This window comes from Myotis yumanensis, unplaced genomic scaffold (genome assembly GCF_028538775.1).
Source record: "Myotis yumanensis isolate MYYU_CA2020_CCGP unplaced genomic scaffold, mMyoYum1.0.hap1 SCAF_14, whole genome shotgun sequence".
Taxonomy (NCBI): Eukaryota; Metazoa; Chordata; class Mammalia; order Chiroptera; family Vespertilionidae; genus Myotis; species Myotis yumanensis.
Window position 1 is genome coordinate 56,438,208 of NW_027223765.1, and position 22,974 is coordinate 56,461,181.

The 22,974-nt window shown below is 48.0% G+C and overlaps 1 protein-coding gene across 4 annotated transcripts in view; it reads right to left on the minus strand.

The window, feature by feature from the left end:
• FOXP1 (forkhead box P1) overlaps positions 1 to 22,974 on the minus strand; it is a 482,289-nt gene that overhangs the window by 201,477 nt on the left and 257,838 nt on the right. For 3 of the 4 annotated variants that reach the window (XM_070391016.1, XM_070391017.1, XM_070391014.1), the window contains exon 3: positions 12,225 to 12,409. In XM_070391016.1, the coding sequence (XP_070247117.1) occupies positions 12,225 to 12,398 (174 nt within the window). In that variant the 5' untranslated portion in view covers positions 12,399 to 12,409. Of the gene's footprint in view, positions 1 to 12,224; positions 12,410 to 20,773; positions 21,245 to 22,974 lie in introns of those variants that run through there. The other variant, XM_070391015.1, reaches the window with a different exon arrangement.

Here is a 22,974-nt window from a genome sequence, read left to right on the forward strand (position 1 = left end):
AAGATAAGAATAACAACAGCTAATATGTGTAGACTATTTACTATGTGTTGTGCAATTTTGAAAACATTTTACATTCTACTCAGAATATGAAACGCTAACTTTATCCCCATTTGATGGATGTAAAAACTGAGATCGATTAACTGATTTGCACAATTACCCCACTAGTGAGGCCAACCAGGCTGGCTCCGTAGTCTCTGCTTTAGATACTCTACCTTTTTGAGGGGTCTATCAAAGTGTGACCTCCAAACAGCAGCAGAGAATGGATTAAAAGGATCAGAAATGCAGATTACCGGGCCCCCCTCCAGGCATTGCAGAAGAAAGCGCTCTGAGGGCAGGCCGAGCAGGCTGTGTTTTATTTGAAGTCACCCTCCAGATGATTCCAATGCACATAAAACATGGAGACCCTGCTGAATGCTGCACCACCTCTCAGCCAAAGTGCACCCCTGAATCAAAGGGTAGGGCTGTGCGAAGCCTCTTCATACCCAAGGCCAAATAGACGAGCCCAGATGGCGACACAAACCTGCACTCTCACCAGCCACAGAAGGCAGTGCCAGTGCTGCAGGGGGTCGATCTTATCTTTGCTGATTTATAACTAGTTGATAGGGTTCAATTAGAGAGTTCAAGGGTTTGTAAACATAGTGATCACATTTGAATGAACATAAAAGATCTTAGAGGCTTTGTATGACCTGACTTCCCACAGTTTTCTTCAGAGCTGGCATTTAATGCTACATTTAAGATAACCACAGACTAATTCCAGGGACACACTGGTAAGCAATTAGAGCCAAAAGAGGAAACCCTTTTCCATATTTAAGACAGGCTACTAATATACTTAACATTCATGAAACACAGAAAAAGCTATGAAGACTTGTCAAAATGATGGGCCAGCCGGTGAATCTAGTTAACCTGTAGCATGGCACGTATAGTGTTTTAATTGAGGGAGGTGCTGGGCATGATGCACATGAAACTATAATAGAAAATTACACAGACACTGACACACACTTGTCAGAGCCAAACAATGCTGGGATCTCATCAGATTGGTAAAGAAGTGACCATAACCTGCAAAATGTAAGAATGATGGAATGAGAGATAAGGATTAGCCAGAGAAACCCACTCACTTGGAAGCATACAGAGGTTTTCATATATCTGACAACAAACTTAGAAACCAATACAAGGCCCATGCATTTCCTGGGAAAGATGTCAGTTCATAAACATCTGGACTGAGCAAATGTCTTCAAAATTTGACAACTGTTTTGAAATTAGGCATTATGGCTTCAATTGTTCTAGCTGTATGACACTGATGAATTAGCTAAAATGTAATATAAAAGTAGGTGAAATATAGATAACAACCCAAATGGCCTGCATCAATTTCTGGAAATTGTATGCGTAACTCAGGCAATGGTCTGTGTAGCAGACAGGCCTGGGCCATTTCCTGGAGACCAACACACTCAGACACTGGTGTCCAGCACAGAAAGACCTCTACCCCGCACACACTCCAGTTGATCCATAATAGAAACCCACCCTTTCTTTCTTTTCTTTTTTTTTAATATATTTTATTGATTTTTTTACAGAGAGGAAGGGACAGAGAGAAAGAGAGTTAGAAACATCGATGAGAGAGAAACATCGACCAGCTGCCTCCTGCACATCTTCCACTGGGGATGTGCCCGCAACCCAGGTACATGCCCTTGACCGGAATCGAACCCGGGACCCTTCAGTCCGCAGGCCGACGATCTATCCACTGAGCCAAACCGGTTTCGGCAGAAACCCACCCTTTCTTACCCCAAATTAAAGATGGCAAAATAGCAGACACGCCTCTTAGGCATTAATACCTGAGTCATAGGCCATAGAGCTCAGTATGTTCCTCTGTCCGGCATCTCCTCTTGAAAGGACTAGACTACAGCAGCAGGTGCATACGTGCTGAATTACTTTTTCTTAAATTTTTCCATGGTCTTTAAAAATGCCACCAACACAGACTGAAAGAAACCCTTTTCTCTGGGTCACTGAAGATTTATTGCTTAAATCACTCATCTGTTGATTAGCCATTTGCATCTCTTCTACAGCTTATCTTTATTTGCTTGGAATTTTTATTGATATTTAATGCATATGTTAATGTCTTGTTCCACTCTGATTAGATTATGAATTTTATAAATGCAGGGAGACAGATATTCCGGATATTGCTCTTTATCTTCTAGCCAAACAAGGGGCCATGACCATAAGATACGCTACCTGTTTATGTTCATTTTCTCTGTAAGAGAACCACAGCCAAGGCCATCTGGTGTTTGAGTGACTCACTCTGGGTCCCACCTCCACGTGTGAGTAGGTGTCTGACGAGCCCTGGGACTGCCCATGACAGGACACCCTTTACTGTGTAAGATCCATTCAATTACATGGCTCGGAAGAAAGCCTGAGGAATGGTATTTATCGCTCCAGAAAGTGCAAAACAATGTCTTAAATTATGGTAATTTTTTGACAGATAATTTAGAAAAAGGTAAGTGATGATCCCTCAGCTTTGTCACTATAAATAAGAGTAGAAGGTTCTGAAAGGCTAATCTTACCACATCTGCCATCCACTAATCCAGGAGTCAGCACACTTTTTTTGTAAAGAAGCAGATAATAAGTATGTTAGGCTTTGCGAGCCACACATTTTCTGTTGCAACAACTCACCCAGGCTGCTGTAGGGAGAACGCACAGGCGATCGTGAACAGGTGGTGTGGCTGCCTCAATAAAACTGTCCTTAAGAAACAGGGGGCAGTCCTGTAGTGGCTCCGGTGCCTGGGGCCTCATCCCATACACCAAAAGGTTGTGGGACTGAGCCCCAGTTGGGCATGTACGGGAGGCAACTGGTACATGTTGCTCTCTCATAAGGATGTTTCTCTCTTTCTCTCTCTTCCTTCCTCCCTCCTCCTCCTTCTCTCTCTAGAAATCAAAAGAAACATATTCTCGGGTGAGGATTGAAAAAAAAAAGGTGTCAGCTTTGGCCTTCTCCTGGCTTAGTTCACCAATCCCTGGTATATCTGCAGGCTTCACACGTGCTTCGTACCTAGAACTTCCCGTACCTATAACTTCCCAGTGAAGATACTGAAGAAATGGCTGAGACAAGTTTAACCCTTTGTGGTCCAATTTTATTTTTGGAATTCAAACAGTCTGGTCCAAATTAATTGACGGGATTGAATGTTGAACCAGTCTGCGGTGTCGACCTCAGCCTCGACGTTGGACCTGCTCCTAGCGCCTGGTCTGTCGAGTCAGCCTCGACGTTGGACCGAAAAGGGTTAAAATTCCTTCCAGATGCACTCCTGACAACTGTAACTGTGAGTCACTATCACAGATATCCTCTGGACCATAGTATTGTGAATAGCACACACTCAGCTTATGCGTGATGCTTTCCCCTCTTAAAAGATGTTAATGACACAGGAAGTCTCTAGAGCAGTGGTTCTCAACCTTCCTGATGCCGCAACCCTTTAATACAGTTCCTCATGTTGTGGTGACCCCCAATTTCATTGTTACAAATTGAACATAATTAAAGCATAGTGATTAATCACAAAAACAATATGTGTTTTCCGATGGTTTTAGGCGACCCCTGTGAAAGGGTTGTTCCCCCAAAGGGTCACGACCCACAGGTTGAGAACCGCTGCTCTAGATAAATGCACATGCATACACATATAATACACAGCGCAGCTTTGCGTTTCTAAGACAAGTACAAAACTAATGAGATAATCATAAGATCATAAGAAAATGCACATGGTGAAGCCACTTTCACTTCATCCTTTTGGATGTTGAATTTGTTGAATTCCTATGGAGTCGAAATGGAAATACCACAAGTTGGAGAGAAAAGAGGCAAGGTGAGCAATATTCTCACGGTGCTATTTATCTGCACATGAGCACCAAAAACAGCCCGGGATGAACGCACATCGCGCCGTGCTACCCCCGCCTTTAACCTTGCAGAGGCCGCTGGGCTTGGGGAGGATGACAGGAGGCAATAGAGGCGGCAGTAACAACGGAACTATTTCTTACCATGCAACCTTGAAAAATTAATACTTAATAATTGTAATAATAAAAGGCCACTTTTGCCTTACTTTAGGATGTTATGTATTATTTTATTAAATTTTCCAAAAGTCTTTCTTTCTTTGGCTCTGAGAGGCATGGCTCTGCTGTTGAAAAGCAAAAGACATTTTATGCACAATTTTCCCTCTACTAGAAAGAGGTCTATTGTGCCCTTCAGTGAACATGGAATTGATATTATCATCTTTTAGTTTATATCTCACCACTTAACCTTCAGATGAAAAGTTATTGGGTTTGAATGACTAAGAAGACGCCATGTCAGCTCCCCTTCAGTGTGTGAGGGGGGTGGTGAGGGAGAGAAAAGGCACAGAGATGAAACAGGTTTCTGTCAGCTGATTCTTTCAACAAGAGACTGTGACACTGACAATCACTTACAGTTGTGTGGATGATGAATTGTGTAGTAAATGGTCTACTTGAAGAAATTTTGCTAAAGATGAATGTGTGTTAGGAAGTTAAAGTTATTTTGGGTCCAGTGTAAAGGAGCAGTCTTTGTAGGTATAACAGCGGAACTCAAGGAGACCCGGTGAACTGGGAGGTGCCATAGCAGAAGGTGGAAGAGAGCAGAGCGCCTTCCCCCAGTGGCCTCCGTGGGCAGGCACAGCTCACCCCCAGGCCGGACCTGACGGGCAGCTGACCTGCACCTGCAGGGGAGCCTTCCGCTGCTCCAACTGTCTGATACGCACACATTGGACTTTCCAACAAAAGAAACCCAAATGCACCCCCTTCACTTTAAAAAACAAACTCATTCTAAGAAGCAGAGTCCATGTGGGACGGAGACGTTATCACTGATCTAGCATCTTAGTTTCAGTCTCTACCAGAGACAAGTTCATTCCACGATCAACAGGATCACAAGCAGCTTATCAGCACCCACCGCCCCTGTGACTCCGGAAGATATACTCATTAGTAACTGGCAAAGCTAAAGGGACGATTCTCCATAATTTTAATCTGAATAAACATATACAGTCAAAACAGTAAGCTTTAGTGAATATAAGAGGGTCCTTTTTTAAAAACACTTAAAAAAAGGGGGGGACTTTGGGAAATAAGTCCATCCTTTATTTACAAATTATATCTGTGCTTTCTTTCTCATGTCACCACAGTCACAACAGTGACAGGTAAGGGGGAGCTCGGGTTCTTCCCCCGGGAATGCTCCCCGTTCTAGGTGCCGCCGTGGGAGGTCTTCAGATGGGCATCCTGAATCAGCCTCATTCCTCCCACTCCCTGGTGCTTCCACATCTAATTCAAAAGGCCCCGCTGCTTCCCAACACTCACGTTCGATCCAGGCTTTCTCTTCCTGTTCCAGGCACTCACAACGCGTCTGCCCAAGACATGCCCTGGGCCAGGTGCCATGCTGCGCCCAGGAACGCCATGGAATGGATTCAACCGTAGTTGAGAAATGCAGGGAGCACGACGGTCAACAACAGGGTGCCCTCAACTAGAGGAGTGAGGGTCCGGGCCCCAGCACTAGGTTCTGGGCCAGCTGCAATATCCTGTCACTGCGATTACTCTCTGAATCTCCTTCCTTGCAGCCAGGCCAGGCCCAGCCTTCTAATTCACCTTGAGAATACTGCCTCCTCTCTGGCCTTTCAGCTCTGAAACTCCTTGGCTTACACACTCAAGCCCCCCACACCCTGAGCCCACTGACCTCCGAACCTGCCCACCGCCTCCACTGCCACTCCCCACGCTTTCCCAACGCCAACAGGCCACGCACCAGTTTGGTCCCCACATTGCCTTACACATAGGCAAGCACAGCAAGTATTAGCTAAATGAAAGAGCATGCAAACAAAGGAATACATGAATTTTAAGAAAGCTAAAGCTGGGAAACCAAGCTACCCATGCTTTCCAGGGCAGCTCACTTGGGACAGAGCAGAGACCTGGTCACAGTGTGAAACTTCTTTGCCAGCATTTCCTTGTGAGAGAGGATAAGAAAAGTGTGGTTGTATTTCTCTGAACCAAATCAAACAGTATTGAGCAAAGGGCCTCTGGAATGTTACAAGTAACACTTCACAATTACAATAGATTTGAGTTCAAAGACCAAGTGATGAAAAGAACCTTTCTCATATGGGGTTCAATTCTCTACATAAACTTCCCTCTGTGGCTCCGTCTGCCACTTGCATTTATAATGCTATTCTACTTTGTCATAAAAGCAGTCACCTTGTAACCCTTTTTATCAAGTACTCTGTGCACCACCTAACAGTGCATTGGGCCTCATCAGGGAGCTACGGGTTTGCATTATACAAACAGCCAATTCCGCCTGCTCAGCACCTGTGGGCGATAGCAGCAAGCACTGGCAAAGCAGCAAGTGGGTTCCTGCCTTCAGAGGGCAGACAGAAGCCGGCGAGTTTTGCAAAGCAAACCCTTTGCAATCATCAAAGCTAACCTGTCAACAAATTACCATTAAAGTCAGACCTCCTGAAAGTTCAATAAGAGATTTCTGATTAGACAAGAGAGAGCGAGTATATTATTATTGTTATTATTATTACTATTATGAGCTCAGGGGTCAGAGTTGAAATTACCTTGTCAAGGTAGCGATGCACACTTCCCTCCTAGAGCTTCTACTGTCCCGCTCTCTTATCTGAGCACAGGGCTCTTTTTCGTCTTGCTTCCCGTGCCGTCTTAGTTTCCAATGGAGAGATTAACGACACAGAACTGTTTGGTGATCAAAACTGGGAAGAATGCATACAAGGCTCTCATTGCATGTCCATGACCCTTGGAAACAATGTTTGGATGAAAGGCCAGTCCAAGCTCACAGAGTAGAGAACCAAGTCTAACCTTCAGGGTGAAATATGCCTTTTCTAGAAATAGCCATAACAGGGAGGGAGAAGAGTGGAAATTCATTGTGTGGCTGCCTTTTCATTATTTGCCAGAATTACCTGAATTCCTGTCTCAGTTTTATTTCAATTTGTTTGTGTTGTTTTCTATAACATTTTGTGGCATCGATTCCTACAGGATAGTTTTGGCCATCAATATTTTCTGTGATATTTGAACTCTGTCTCCAAAAGGAGTGTAGCCTAGCAGAGAGCTCCCTTTACAATGGCAGCCTGGGTTTCCTCCCACCTGGGAGGGGGGTTCTCGCCCCAGCACAGTGCTGGCCCCAGGAGGGCACTCAATAAACCTTACTATCTTCTGCGCTCCCTTCCAGCACTTTCCCGTTTGGACACAGATACGCTGGCCCTGTTTCCCTTCCAACGACATTAAAGACGCTCCCTTCAGACACTGTGCCTGGCAGCTGCAGTGCAAAGGCCCCCTGAGTGTATTCCTAAAGAAGGTCATAAGCGACCTTTATCAAAGGAAAAGAAGAATGATAAGGCGGAACTGGCCACTGCTGCCCAGTCTTCCCTATAGACCCACCTCATCACAGGGGACTCCTGTAAGGGTGAGGAACAGGTAAAGGATGGCCAGTGAGATGCTGGTGCAGCCTCATGGGAGTATGGGTAAGAGTGAGAAGTCAGGGTGGCTCCCTTCACAGGACTCCTGCCCATCCACACACTGACAGCCATTTCTCCCAGGCACTGTCTTCTACAGAGGCTGTTACGTTGAAGATGTAGGCAGAACAACTTCCTCTTGTGCTCAATTTCCACTCGTACTTTTAGTGCCAACAACTACGTGAGGAATCTATTCTGCCATTTTGAAAATGAAGAGAAGAATTTGTAATGTTTGCGTATTGATTTATGCTGAAACTTGACACTTTGGTCATTATAATTATGTTTCTCACATCCCGAGAACCCCCGGATACACACTCAGGATTCTCCTGGCTGCTCTAACAGTGTGTTCTCGACATCCCCTTTGAACTTACGCAACAAGCTCTATTCTTGAGTCCTGTCACATGTATCCCATTTCTCAGAGCTTCTCTCATCCCGTGTAATGGATAAGCCTACGTCCTCCATTTCATGGGCAAAATTCAACCCACCGAATCCCCTCCCCACCGAATCCCCTCCCCACCGAATCCCCTCCCCACCGAATCCCCTCCCCACCGAATCCTCCTCCTTCTCTTTAATGATTTTTCAGAAGCTCCCTATCCTTCCTACCTCTCTTACCTCCTTAATAGTCATCCAACATTCTGTCTCTTTCTTTTACATTAACATAAACCATGTACCACTACCTTTTAGGCTAAAAGGTCCAACACCTTAAGCCAAATATCAAAGAAACTATATGAAATAAACATACAGCTTATCCACACTCTCTAAATAATACATGTTTAAATTCCACATAGAACTCCTTTTTTATGTCTTTCTTATAGACTATCTCTAAATGTGAAAGACAGCCACCTCAAAACCAGTGACCGAAGCTCTCCCCATACCGATGTGCAGACAATAAAACTGCCAGGTGGAACCCACAAAAAATCTGAAAAACCCGTCATTAAATAGAATCTTGTTAAGAAATCGCTGTTTTATGTACCAGCTATTCATTTTTATTGAATAAACATTTTCCAGGCTGCATTCTGTTAACTGACCTGCTGCATATGCTGTACACGGAAAACTTCTAAACATTATGCTCTATGTGATATGCTTATCTGAAAGCTCTCATCTGAGCAACATGGAAATAAAACTCTGCTCCCTAAACTCGCGACTTTTAAAATGCATTAATCCACACAGTTTATGAAATTGCTTTGGACATTTTAAAATCCTTTCTTTAAGAAGAAACTTCAGCAATTGGTAATAGTATTTGTTGCTGAGTTTCATAATGGAGGAGTGCATATCCCACACAGAACTTCCACAGACCAGACATGGGGCAGCATAATAGGAAGTAAAAAGCAGAGATGGTATTGGGTAAAGAGTTACTCAATGGCTAAAAGAAAATGCTCAGAAACTCTATCAAATTATGTTATTAGAGAACTATTGTTGTAATAGTTTTATAGCCCAGATATAAGTGGAGCTGAAACATCACAGAGACAATGCATTTGGTCGGAGGGGGGAGGCAGCTGGGGCGGGCGCTGGGGGCTCCTCCAGCTGATGAGCGCCTCTCCTGGGCTTCTGAGTGAGGATGGAGCTCCCGGACCAGAACTGCCAACTCCAGGGCCTGGAGGGCCCCAAGGGGCGAGGCTGCTGGGCGGAACCAAGGCCGACTAGAGGGCTGGGGCTCCCTGGCTCAAGTAGCAATTCTTCTCCCAACAACTGCTGCCCCTGTGAAAGCATCAGCTCAGGAGAAGCAGATCTGATTTTTTTAAGAGAAGATGGAAAAGCCAGATTTCCCCCATTATCTAGGCTGTCAGCTATGTGATCAGAAAAACACACAAACAATTGTATTTGGACACAATTTAGTCACCGATTAGATCAAACCCAGCACAGAAGCCATGGCCCCACCGTGGACCGCCGGGAGCGCCCTGCTCTGATTCTGCGGGGCCTCCTCACCTGCAACTGCCTGTCATAATCTGGATCAGACACGACAAGGCTTGACTGTCTTTATCCTAAATCCTGGCCGGAGGAACATGCTCCCAGATCATGAATGGCCGCAGCGGTGCAAGGCCACCCTGCCCATTCAGCTCACAGACATCATAATTAACTCGTTTCTGTACCCAGGGTTCTCAGCCCCGGCTTTTTGTTCCGTGGATTTCTAACGTATTTTCCAGTTCTAATTCTCTCCCACTGTCCTACATTAATCAAAGCTGTAACCCCTGTTGTCTTTGTACTACAGAATCAGAATGTGCCCCTGGCGAGGAATGGGGGAAAAGTCAACAGGAATTAAATTTCAGTGCAACTGTTTACTCAACTGTGGCCTGCAGTTATTGAAATCTTATCCGCGGTTTTGTGTGGCTGCCGCGGTAATGAATTCAGCATGGCTGTGATTCTCTCACTGCTGCAATTCTCACTGCAAGTAAGAACCTGCAGAGTAAAGAGGATGAGAACAGCCCGTCCGTCATGCTGACACTCGATTTCTCCAAAATGCTTAATTATTGCAGTTTTCAGTTGGAAGAAAACTCTGATAACCGAGTGCGGTGGGCTTTAGCGATCCTGCGGGTTTTCTTATTTCATCTAGAGCTTCTTCCCCCCAACAGCCGGTAAAGGCTCCTCGAGCACTCAGGGGCGTGAGCCAGCTGTCAGCGCTTTATTTCAGAAGCCCGGACAGGCCCGCCCGCCGCAGCGTGCGAGGTGAGAGACCCAACTGCTTTCTTTCATCCAAAAACACGTCCATGGCAAATAGAAACAAAACAGTTATAAAAATATTAAAAAATAATTTTGAAGTAGAATCAAAAGGTATTGACCTTTATTTGATATCTTTTCCAAAGTGGTTACAAACAAAATAAAAAGGGGAGCTGTGATAACTAACTCTGCTATTGATGTGTTTTAAGGAAGATGTTGTTAGAACTTCCTTCTGTGAGGTTAATTTGTCATGGCTGTTATGAGGGGAGGGAGTGTGTGTGTGTGTGGTATATATGTAAAGTTTTTGGCTGACTTACTACTTGAGATAGTGAATGATTTTAAGTTCTTCAAATAAAATTCAGAAGTTAATTTTCCATTTATTTAATTAATGTGGGTTAAACACTGATTACTTGGGCTTCATACCACACACTGGTCAACAGCCCCACCCCCACTCCTCCAGGGAGAAGCACTGAGGCTGGCCTCTGCAGGGAGAATGGCCTCTGCAGGGCGGGCACAGACAGTGGCATCCAAACACCAGTCCTTTATCCCAATAGAGAGCACGCCCACCTGGTCACCACACACGCCAGCACAGCACACACGCGGGTCCTTCTCCCGACTGAGCGCCAGCACAGACACACACGTGGGTAGTTCCGCCCTGACTGAGCGCCTGCACAGACACACACGTGGGTCCTTCCCCTGACTGAGCGCTATCACAGGCACACACACGTGGGTCCTCCCCGCCATGAGCACTCTAACAGCCTGGTCTCATGGCTTAGAACAGGCCGCGTGGACTAACAGAGACGCACACCGTCTCTCCACAGCAAACCGAGCCCCAGCCGACGTGCTGCCGGCGCAGGTGCGTTGGGGCTGGGCTGCCGACAGGAGACCGTCAGGGAGCTGAGCCTCGGCTAAGACGTGACCTGGTCTCTGAGTTCCCCTTTCCTTCTCTCTGAAGGTCCCGTGTCCTGTGAGTTCCACCAATTTCGAACAGACCAACGATCGAATGACTGCTCATATTTTCAAAAATTCTGAGCAAGAGAATAAAATCTGGAGACAGCCCCACGCTTCTCTGGCAGGGGGTCCAGGGAAATGTCTGGGAGGCTTGCTGCTCTCCCCCTGCCCTCCCCTTCCCCCCGACAATTCCTGTTTCTGTTAGAAAGGCCCAAAACGCATCATTCTTTTTCTCACCTTTTCTCCAAGTGGCACCGTAACTATATACTGCATATTGAATCAAGGGCTAACATGGAACAAGGACCATCCGTAATCACTAACAAAACTAGTAACATATCCGGACTCCAAGAGCGGCTGGGACAACGCGCCGGCAGGCGAAGGCAGATCCTCATCTGCATTTGCATCCGCACTTCAGCCACAGCCCCGGCTTCTGGGCCACCTTTGGGAATAGTTCACCTGCCACTCACAAGTACCCACGCACAGGCCCACGAAGAATCCAGCAGGGATGACTGCGTCCAATGCGTGTGCGTGTTGGGAGCCACCAAAGGAGAGGACAGAAGACGCTAACAGGATCAGCCCCATCCCAGCAGCCACGTGTGCACAAGCAGCAGCCCCCAGCAGCCGGGCCGCGTCTCACACTGATGCCTGTGTGCTGCTGTCTGGCCTGTTATTTACCCAATTCTGCCTGTATTTCTATATTCCTACTTTTATTCACTTAATTTTTCTCTCTTATAAAGCCCTGATTTTCCTCTTACTTCTTACCCTTTATTTGTATTTCTTCTTCATAAGGCTTCATAAGTCGGTTAGCCATTTCTTTTTCATTAAGGCATCGTGCACCCCTTTTCCAAAGGCGCATTTTATTCCCGGTATGCTGCCGCCCCTGGGCCTCCGAGGGCGTGGCCAGGGTCCTCTCCGTCTCACCCTCCACCCCCACCCCCAAGGGGGTTGCCAAGACTTCCAACTCCCTCGGGAATTCATCTCTTAAGCCAGGCCCTGGGACCCTCACACGCTGCTGGCTTAAAAGACACTGCGGACAGTCAGATAGTCAAGTGAAAATGAGCCATTCACAGCGGCCAAGTGTCAAACCAAGCGGTGGAGCGGGCACCCACCACCCTCCACACCCGGCTCCCGGCACAGTACCTGCTGCTGCTGCGCGTGGGCCAGGTCGGCCGGCGCCACGTCCACGGCCGGCGCCTCCCCGTTGGACCGCGCTTCCCGAAGGCTCCCGCACTCTAGCAAGTGGCTGCCGCTGCCCGACCCGTTCTGGATGGCCGAACCATTACTTTTTGTCTCAGGCCCGGATTCTTGCATCATGACTCAGAAACCTGACAGGAGGGTTTCCAGGGAGCGGGCGGGGGGTGGGGGGGAGAAAAGAGGGGAAAGCAGCTGTTAAAACAGTTGTTGTGCTCAAGGAGCAGGGTCCTGCTGCAAATGTTGCCAAAAATCTGTAAACAGTTGTCATTTTCGTTCACTGCGTTTATCCCTCAAGAGTGTTCAGTCTCCTTGTTTTTTGAGGATGGAACTGTCAGTCCAAGTTCAAGTTCCAGTAGGATTGTTTCAAATACGTTACCTTGTTCCCTTTAGAAAAAAAATATTTTCAGGGAACCCAGAATTCACAGTAAGTGTCTGTGATCAGACCCGGGTATTTTGTTCAGAAAGCATGCGTCATTCTATAGAGCAGAGGGGTGTGCATTCGGCCGTGGTGTGTGCCCACACTCTGCCTGAAGCCCCTCTCAGGGGTGCCCTCCACCTGGGGTCCACCAGCGGGCCCGCGGGCCATTCTGTGAAAACCTTACAGTCAAAAACCAAGATGCATTTTAAGCTGCATGCTCCGGGGGGTCACTCAGACACTAAACCTCTTCAACACTGGCCACTCAGGTGAGATAGGCTACTTCAGAGAGAAAAAATGCCCCCACTCTTCAAACACTAAACACACTCAGACTCTGATCTTTGTCTTCTGGTTAAAACTGTCCTGAGAATTCCCATGCCCAGCACGTGTTTCTCCTGCTGGGTTCCCAGCCTCTGGCCTGGGTGAGGGCCTGGAAGGCTGGGGTCTCCTATATTTCTTTTGGAGAAAACCTAGCCGAGGCAGACTGAAGACGGTTCTGAATGTGAAAGTACTAGCCATCTAATGAGAGAGAGAGAGAGAGAGAGAGAGAGAGAGGTAGTATTACCTGTATAAATACATTCCACATTCCACCCTGTTACTCTCTAGGTACAAAACCATTGGCCCGGGAGCCATCGCAGCTCTTGGCGAAGGTGTCCAACTATGACAACAGACAGACAGTGTTTGCTAATGTCTGCTGTTACCACCTACTGACCACTGTGCCGCGCCAGCCCCACTGCAGGACTGACAGACATCCTCCCCTGGTCCTGATGAGAGTGCCTCCCGCGTGTGCGGGGCGAGCGCTGGCCCCGGGAGAGCTGTTCTCATGTGCGCGAGTCACGGCGGGCGGCGGGATTGCAGCAAGTCCCGTCTCCTGTCAGCTCTTAACCACGCGTTTTCTTAAAGCTGAGGTGCAGGGGGGACGACACAATGCAACGGCAAGGCCATACTCCAAGTTCATAGGGTAGAACTTCAAGAAGGAAAAACAATAGTCACAAAGGGAAGCTGACAATTCAAGCATGAAAGCTGAGGAATGCCTGGATAATTAACACGGGTGTGAAATCCCAGTCACAGGGAAGGTCAGGTGACCTGGAAAGACGCGTGCACCGCACAGCGGCAGGTTCCCCTCACACAGAACTCGCGCCAGCAGGAACGTTAAACGTGCAGACACAGTAGAGGCTGCCTTCACTCAAAACTGCCCAAAAACCAAGTGGAAGAACTGAAAGCAGGAAAAATTTACATCTTTCTTCGTGTCCTGTCCGTGAGTGCATAATATCATCCAACTCGAGCGCAGACTTAAACCCAGAAGACATGTGCTTACAGTGAACGCCATCCCGAAGGGCTGGAAGGGCATTGTTGTTAACAGGTGGGAAGCAAACTCAGAAGCAACAGCTGACTCACTCTCTCCCCTTAGATCCGACTTTCCAGGAATCATAATGGGCCTTTAAACATTGCATCCAAAACCTCACTGTTGCAGAGTAAAGAAATCTATCAAAAAATAACACAATTTTCTCTGAGATATAAGACCCAGGCAATGCAACTGCCTTGTTCATGACCAAAAAGGGGGATCAATTTGTGAAATCTAGGGACCCCCTTCCCGTGTTTCATTCTGATCCTCAGACCCGCCCGTCTGTACAGGAGGGAAAGACAGAGTAGTTGGCACGGAGCCCACTGGACAGGTGGGCGTGCAGTGAGCATGCCTAAAGAAAACACATGCACATACACACGCTCCAGTTCTGGAGAGCCTGTTCCTGCCCAGCATGGCCCCCAAGGACAGAAACACTGCCTGCACAGCACCTCGAGCCCTGACTCAGACAGGCGCATGTAGGCAAACACCCAGGCTCAGGAAGCAGGGCTGCTTCGGAGCCGCGGGGCCGTCGGGACACCAGGGGTGCGAATGGGTTTGCGGCTGTCCTTGGTCTGACCCCGGGGGGGGGGGGGGGGGCGTGCAGGAAGGACCCCCTCCGCCCCACGCTGAGGAGAAGGCTCCGCTCCACGCAGCGCCAGAGCAGGCTGCCAAGGCCGCTGGTGCAAGCGGGCAGGCATGAGGCCAAGCAGCCTGTCTGCGATTCAGGTTTGTGAGCGTGCAGGCTTTGGGACCAGAATTGCATGAAGGATTATTTTGGTCTGAGGATGTCCTTAATTAGTCAAGTGCTAGCAGTGGTGTGTAGGTTGGAAGATTTAGCTCCCCATCATCTCCCACACGGTGGGAGGACACGCCTGCTGGGAAGCACGTGAGCAAGCAGGAGGCGGTGCAGGCATTTCCAGCAGCACTGGCAGCACCGCTTCTTCCCGGGGAGGCCCGGCGTTTACCAAGCCTGTGCGCCTGGGTCAGGCCTCGCACACGCCCAGCTCTCTGGCGAACTGCTCACGCTCAGCGCAAGCCGCTGAGAGAGCAAAGGGAGGTGATGTGACCCCAATGTAGAGGTTAGACACCTGAGCCCGGGGCACGGCAGACGCAGCCATAGTCTCCCCAACTTCAGAGTGAACTTGTCCGTTCAATAAAGGACAGACCTTCCGACATGCAAGAGTCCGGGGCGAAGTGCGAGTAGCGGCCCGCGAACAGAGAACTACGCGGCTCGGGAACAGCCCCGTGGAGGAGCCCGGCAGGAGGGCATCGGCAATCAAAGCTGAGTGCCAGCATTCTTCAGCGAACAACTGTGTCTGTCCTTTTCGACGGAGGCCCACGATTTTAGAGTCGTCCGAGAGCACGTCCGTGTGTCCCAGAGGACGTGTCCCCGGCCAGGGCACCGCACCCACTCTGTTCCCAGGAGCACCCGCATGTCGCACCACGCTGCCGCGGGGAGCCGCCGCCCCGTGCTCCAGGGCCCGTGCTCCAGAGCAGGCTGAGGACAAGAAGGGTGACAGCCACCCACAGGCCTGGCTGTGAAGACGTGGTGCCCGGTGGGCAAGGCGGCCACAGACCCACGAGCAAGTCCTTTCTCCAGAAGCAAAGCCCGCCCTCCCCCGCCCCTGTCCGCCCTCTGCGGGAGGCCGCCTGTGGTCTCCGGACCCACCCAGGACAGAGGCCGCATTGTGATCGTTATCGAATGGACCGGATGGAGTCACTGACAAGGGCTGAGGCTGGGATCGCATGGCGTCAGGGAGCTCGGGGGCCCAAGGGCCACTTCTCTCTGCTGGGACAGGTCACCGAGCTTCTGATTTCACAAGATGGGCGTCTGGCAGAGGCCTCGCAGAGTGGGCTGCGGCTGAGCGCGGGCTCACTTACTGTCCTTGCCAACAGAGCTGCTCTCTGGAAGCATTCTGGAAAATTCATAATGCCCAGGCCAATGTATTTATAGCAAATTAAAGCACTGCTTGATGATGATTATTTCCTTGGTTACAGTGTTGATGCTGAAGATTTAGGGAAAACAGAGCCCTTGCTCTCCTGCCTGTGAAGGGTTCCGCTCACAGAAAGTTCAGTCTTGATTCCAGGGCAGTTAATTAAGGGTGACCGAGTCAGGCAGAAGTCAATTAACTTGGCTGATCAATTATTTATATGAAGCAGAATAAATGCCCTTAAAGAACTTGGCCTGTCCATGAAAGGATGTGCAAATTAAACTAAACACACTTTTATAAAATGTATTCCCACTTCCACGGGGATCAGAGGAATTTACTGCAGTCACTTTCAGGAAATGGTTCAAGTGGTTACTCTGTCCGGTCCTGCCCCATCGGAGAAGCCCCTAGAGCAGCGGTTCTCAACCTGTGGGTCGCGACCCCTTTGGGGATCGAACGACCCTTTCACAGGGGTGGCCTAAGACCATCGGAAAACACATATATAATTACATATTGTTTTTGTGATTAATCACTATGCTTTAATTATATTCAATTTGTAACAATGAAATTGGGGGTCACCACAACATGAGGAACTGTATTAAAGGGTCGCGGCATTAGGAAGGTTGAGAACCACTGCCCTAGAGAATAAAGGAAGGAAGGAAGGAAGGAAGGAAGGAAGGAAGGAAGGAAGGAAGGAAGGACGGGGCGGGAGGAAGGGAGCACTCCAAGAAGAGAGGGGCTGTGTGTGCCTGTCGTTGAGAAGCACTGAGCCTTTGGCGCCTCCCGCATCCCGCCTGGCCTGCGGAGTTACAGGCGGGCGCGAGCGGGGTGGAGCGGCTCGCTCTGGCTCTAAAAGCGGTGCTCTGTGAACTACTCATGTCCACCTTGAAGAGCCAAAGTCCTATGGCCCTGTTCACGAGGGCCGGGAAAAAGGAGGAAAAGCTGGTCTGTATTGAGATATAAAGCGTCAGGAAGATGAACTGGTTCCCTTTAAATGTGCAAAACTAGACCCGGCAACCCCAGCTCTCAGAGGGCTTTAAGGACCATGTGCAGCTAAGGAGCCCCCCACCCCCACCCCATCTCAGGCACTCAGTAGGCAGCCTGGACATGGAGCCAGCCCACTGTGAGCCGCTCCTGGGGCCAGGCCCCTCGGAGCAGACAGGGCCTGGAGCACCCCGAGGCGCGGGTGCAGGGTGAGCCCAGCTCCGCGGGGCCGGTGGGTGGCAAAGGGCTTGATGGGGCCACACTGGCCCCCAGGTGCTGAGTCACTGTCCCCAGATGGGCTGGGAGCACCCTCTTTCAGGAGGAAAAGGCGGGGGGGGGGGGTGGTCGGTGCAGGGGGACAAAACAAGAGAAACAGAGCAACTGCAGCTGCTCCTTGTCTCAGGTGAGATCTGCCCACAAACTGTGAGTAAGACACCACCGTCCGCTGTCGTCCCCCCGCCCCCCCCCCCCCGCCCTCCAGCGAAAGACCGTCCCAGAGCCAAGTTCAGGGAGAGAAGTCCAGCGCTCGCTGTCAGGAAGGCACCATCTTCCAAAACCACTGTTCACAGTTCAACAGAAGAGCGCAAAGCACCCAGCGCCGGCAGCTCAGACGCAGTCCCGTGCGCGCGGCTGCCTGATGTATGCAGAGCCGGTGACCCACGGGCGAGCGGCCACAATGAATGCCAAGCACTGCACGCACACGCAAGTCCTGGTCTGATGAGGGACGGCTAAAATTAACACCCAATTAATTTCCGAATTGACAAACAAATGAAACCCATAAATCTACTTTCTCATTAATTTTCTTGTGGTATAATTTAAAGCAGTAATATGAGGGCAAAAACTGAGCATTATCCATCATAAATATCAAAAAGATAGCACCGTAACCCCATAAATTATGCATATTACCTGTTGTTAAAAATGATTTATGTATTATCAACTTTATCGTGCACTGTAGAGGTCTAGATCTATCTTTAAAAATCTGGAATTTCATTTAGCAGTAAGGAAGAAAAGTTCAGGGGCAATGAAATTGTCAAAGCATGTTTAAAAAAACAGGGGTCACCTTTTTAGCCACGCAGGACATCAGGGCAAAGCTGGAATCGCCCCAGAACAGGGGTTAGTAGAGGCTGAGAAGGCCCTGCAGGTGGTGGGTGGGCACCAGGGGTGGAGAAGTGAAGCAGCAGCCAGAGCCCTCCAGCCAGTGCAGGCCTCGCCCCACAGAAGCTGCTCCTCTCCTGCCCTCAGGGAGCACCTGGGAGGGCGGGGCCTGGGCAGAACCTCCCAGAGAGCCCGGGGCTCCAGCTACTCAGGGAAGCCAGGAGGCCTCAGATGGTGAGAAGCTGGGGAGGAAAGTTATCTTCATTGTTAGTGAGGGGATATGGTCGCTCCCTCACCCTCACAGTTCAAAGAAGGGGAAAAGGAAATAGGAACTAGTTTGTATTTATCAACAAAACCGTTAGTACTTTATCAATTAAATGGAAGAAACATTCAGATGAAAATGATTTTTTCTCCACCTCCATTTGTTTAATAAAAATTTTTTGGAAACTTGCTTTATCTAAAACAGTGGTTCTCAACCTTCTTAATGCCACAATCCTTTAATACAGTTCCTCATGTTGTGGTGACCCCCAACCATAAAAGTATTTTCGTTGCTACTTCATAACTGTAATGTTGCTACTGTTATGAATCGTCATGTAAATATCTGATAGCAGGATGTATTTTCATTGTTACAAATTGAACATAATTAAAGCATAGTGATTAATCACAAACACAGTATGTAATTATATATGTGTTTTCCGATGGTCTTAGGCGACCCCTGTGAAAGGGTCCTTTGACCCCCAAAGGGGTCGCGACCCACAGGTTGAGAAACCACTGATCTAAAACTTTACTTTCAGGTACAGCTTGCACATAATAAGAATTTAATACATAGTTGCTAAATTTTTAACTAAGTGATTAAATGAAAGAAAAAAAAACAAACTTAACCTCTTCATCAAATGAGATGAAGGGCTTATACTGGCCACCACTTTTTAAACTTAAACACTGCTTCCTGTGCTCCTTTGGAATGACTGCCGTTTTGGCATCTGGAACTCAGAAAATACCTTAAGCCATTAAGTCATTTTAAATCTTAATAGAAGTAGGATTATCCCAGTCGTTGAAAATTTAAAGATAATCAACCAACAAAAACCTCCATCAAAACCATGAACATTTAATATACATGGGACCATTCGGATGGACTGAAGATGGTGCCCAGCATGTGTAATTTTCCCTGTAACTAACTCAGAACAGTCGGGAGAACAGGGTGGTGTAAGGGAAGGTGCCTAACAGGAGGAGGCATCTCCTCTCCACCAGGCTTTTGATGTGAAGACAGGAGCCCGGGCCCAGGGCAGGGACTCCGAGCTCCCCGGGCTGTGCAGGCCGCAGGCCTCACCCTCGCAGCCCATCTCATTCACACTGTCCTGGGCACGTAATCTCCACCCGGCATCAGTGAGCTCAGACAAGCACCCACCCTCGTAAAAGTTACAGATGTCTAAGTTATATTTTTAGAATTTCGGCTACTGTTGGCCTTGTCTTCCTTCTCTCCCGGTAGACAAGGGTGTAAGCGCTGTGATCATAGCAGCTGTGGGCAAACGATGGAAGCTACAAAGAAGCCACCGTAGGAAACACAAGTACAAAGGAGAATGCATTCCCACCCCCTGGCATATTCATCCGGAGGCTCACATAATCAGACAGACACCTCACAGGGGCTGCAGGGCCAGCGGGCCTTCTGCTTGGCCAGGAAGCCTCTGAGCTCAGAGTGGGCAGGGCCAGGTGCTCTGGGTGCTGAGCTAAATGCATTTTCACAGAACAAAACAAAGCCTGCTGAACTCTAATTATCTGAACATTCAGACAGCTGAACTCTCACGAATAGCCTGGTGAAAGAAAATACATATTCTTTCGTTTCCATATTTTACATAATTCATAAACACAGGGCCAGGTTCCCATCACCAGTGAATGCCTGGTGTGCTCCATGACACACCTCTTGGCTTGCCCACTCCATTGCCAGCCCCTACCCACCCCCGCGCCAGAGCGAGCTCCATGCCCACAGCACCGCGGCGGCTTAGTGCACGCAGGCTGCCACAGGCTGCTTGCTACCTGCATTTCTCCGTTCCGTGAAAAGAACTATTTACTTGTGTCCTTCAAAAACTCCACCATGTACACATGCATCCACCCGAGGTTGCTCTTACAGATAGGCTAGCAGGCTTTTTCTGAAATAAAAGGTCACACTTTGTTGAAGGTCACAAGCCCCAACCTCCACCCTCACCCCAGTCTGCTGATCCTGGTAATTTACAGTAAGTGCTAGCACATGCTGCCTAGTATTGAAACACAATGCAAATCAGAAACAGCAACAAACAACAATTACAAAACAAAAAGCAAAGATGATGGGAGCTGTGTTCTCTGCTGTTTGCAAAACATGACAAAAGACAGGCTAGTGTTCTATCTTACCTCCTGGGCACCAGTGCCCAGGGGCAGTCACAGGGTGCTGAATAAAGAGGCACAATTTCTGCTTTACTTAACTAGAAATAATACAATGCACAAACTCACAGTGAAATGAGACAAAGAAAAGTAACAGGTAAGAATCAAAACAGTAGCTTTTAAAACTATAATGTGTATGAATTATTGATTTCCTCCCAGTTAAGATGTCTCTGTTGATGACACAGAATTTATTCAGAACACATCAAAGTAAAAGTTAATCTTCCCCTTTCAAACTCGACAAAGTACTCACAACACACAGGGTCACACGCAGCCCACACAACACACCACACACACAACACGAACCCGAGGACTGTACCTGTCAGAGGGGCTGCCTGCTCATAGCACTAGACTTTCTCTCCTAGGACTTCTAAGCCCGTTTGCTCCACAAGGAGTTTTCTAGCATCTGATGTGCACTCCTGAGCCGGTGGCCTTTCAGGAGAGCTCTCTCCCTTCTGAAAAAAGCAAACAACTGCATAGATATCATTACACTAAGGAAATCTCTTAGAAAAACCAAACAGCTTGCTAATCTCTCAGCCCCTTCATCCAAGCAAAAGATAAGAAAAGCAAACCTAAGTCTGTTTCAACCACATTCCAGGGACAAGTTCCCCTTTTTCTTTCTTTATCAAAATTCTAGCATAAGTTTTTTTATTTTTTTTCTTCCGTGTGTGTGTGTGTGTGTGTGTGTGTGTCTTTTTAAAACAGACCTTGCAGGATACACTGCTGCTCACACCCGCAAACAAAGCAGCATTTGTTGAATAAGGATCGCTGCCATGGGTACAGTAAACAAGGGGCCCGGCATTTATGTTTATGAACAAACACATCATCTTACAAGAGTAATTTAACATTAACCAGGTGGAATAATCAACAGATTTCGTAGGTGACACCAGGGGCAGGACTAATGTAAACAGAACTGGGAGGAGAAAGGGGCCACTCTCGGGAATCAAGGTCGAGGTAAATGCATTACAGGGTAAACAGCTGCAAAGAAGGCAAGATAAACAAACAGTCATTCTTCTGACGTTTAGAGGCAGGAAGGCTGTGTGTTACACAGATCAGCTGCTGGCCACCATGAAATCAGACCAGTTGGAGACCAGGCCCGCTTGTTTGCACAATGCCATGTTTGCTTATAAACAACAATTTGCTGTTACCAACCTCGCATTACTCATCATCATATAAGCCAGAGCAAAGCCAGGGAGATCCGGTTAACTCTTTACTGGGGACATTACTTAGAAGTAAAAAAGCTTGGCTATAAGAAACAAGAGGTCACCCCAAAGGAGCTCAGCCTACACCTGGCTGGTAGGTAATAAAACATCCACATGGCTTAAACTATAAAGGCTGAATTTGGTCACAGCTTTAAAAGGCTGTGATGTTTTCATGTTTGAGTAACTGCATTCACTTCCTAGGCTCATCTTTTATCAATGAAATATATGGGTCACACAGGACTCGAACCTTGACTGCTTTATCTAGAAGAAAACCAATTTTCCATTCTCCCCGAGATGCCGCTAAGTGCACTGGGTCCACAAACACACGGATTTATAGGTTCTCAACCACCTGCAAAAATTAAACTGTATCGGGTTCTAATTCTTCCGTTAAAAAGATTATGTAGAATATTAATCAGTTGATGTTCAGGAGTTCATTTTGTCAGCCTAACGAAGAAGTCTGGTTTTCAAAGCCAAGAGTGAATAATAAGTTTAATGGGTCCACTAATGAAAGTGTTACGAAAAAATATTTTATTTTCAAAACGTTTGCTTGCTGTGTACTAACATATAAAACAGCTACTGTATAAGAAAGTTATCATGCCTTAGCAGAGACACTATATTTAGATATATAATTTGCAATTGAAGTATTAGTTTGAATCTTTTTTATAGATACTTTAACATTATTAGCTACTTAATTTTGATAAGTGTGAATAACATTCCTCCATTACTTAGAATTTAATAAGCAAAACATATTTGGAAAACAATTTGGTAATTGATATTTGGGAATCTACATTTTACACTTAAAACCAGTGAATTGCTTTGTTCAAGTTCTGCACTTTCAGGGTGCACAGAGCAGAACTCGCTGGAGAGCCAGAGGAGCGCCGGGAGGCGGAGCTGCAATGAAGAAGGGCACCCCTCAGGAGGTTCTGCAGTGACATCAGTCACAGTCCGACGCTGGAGTTTCCATCTCTGTCTGAAAGCAACAACCCAGTGGCCCCAGCCCAGCTCCACTGAAACCCCAAGTCGCTGGCGGCTCCTGCTCCAAGGTCTAATCTTTGTTTTGTAAACCTAAAGTCACAAAGGAGAGAGCGCAGTTCTCCTTTGTTTTTGTTTGGTTTCCTGTGGCTTGTTCCTGGGTCTCAGAAGGGAGCAAGCTCTCCTGAAAGGCCACCAGCTCAGGGAGTGCACAGCGTTACTAAACTCTGGGCCCCTTCCCCAGGCCAGCAGGCCCAGGCCCCGGCAGTCAGAGGGGCCTGCTGCAGGAGCGGGGCCCTGACAGGGCTCTGGATGGACACAGGGAGGGGACGTGGAGACCTCGCCC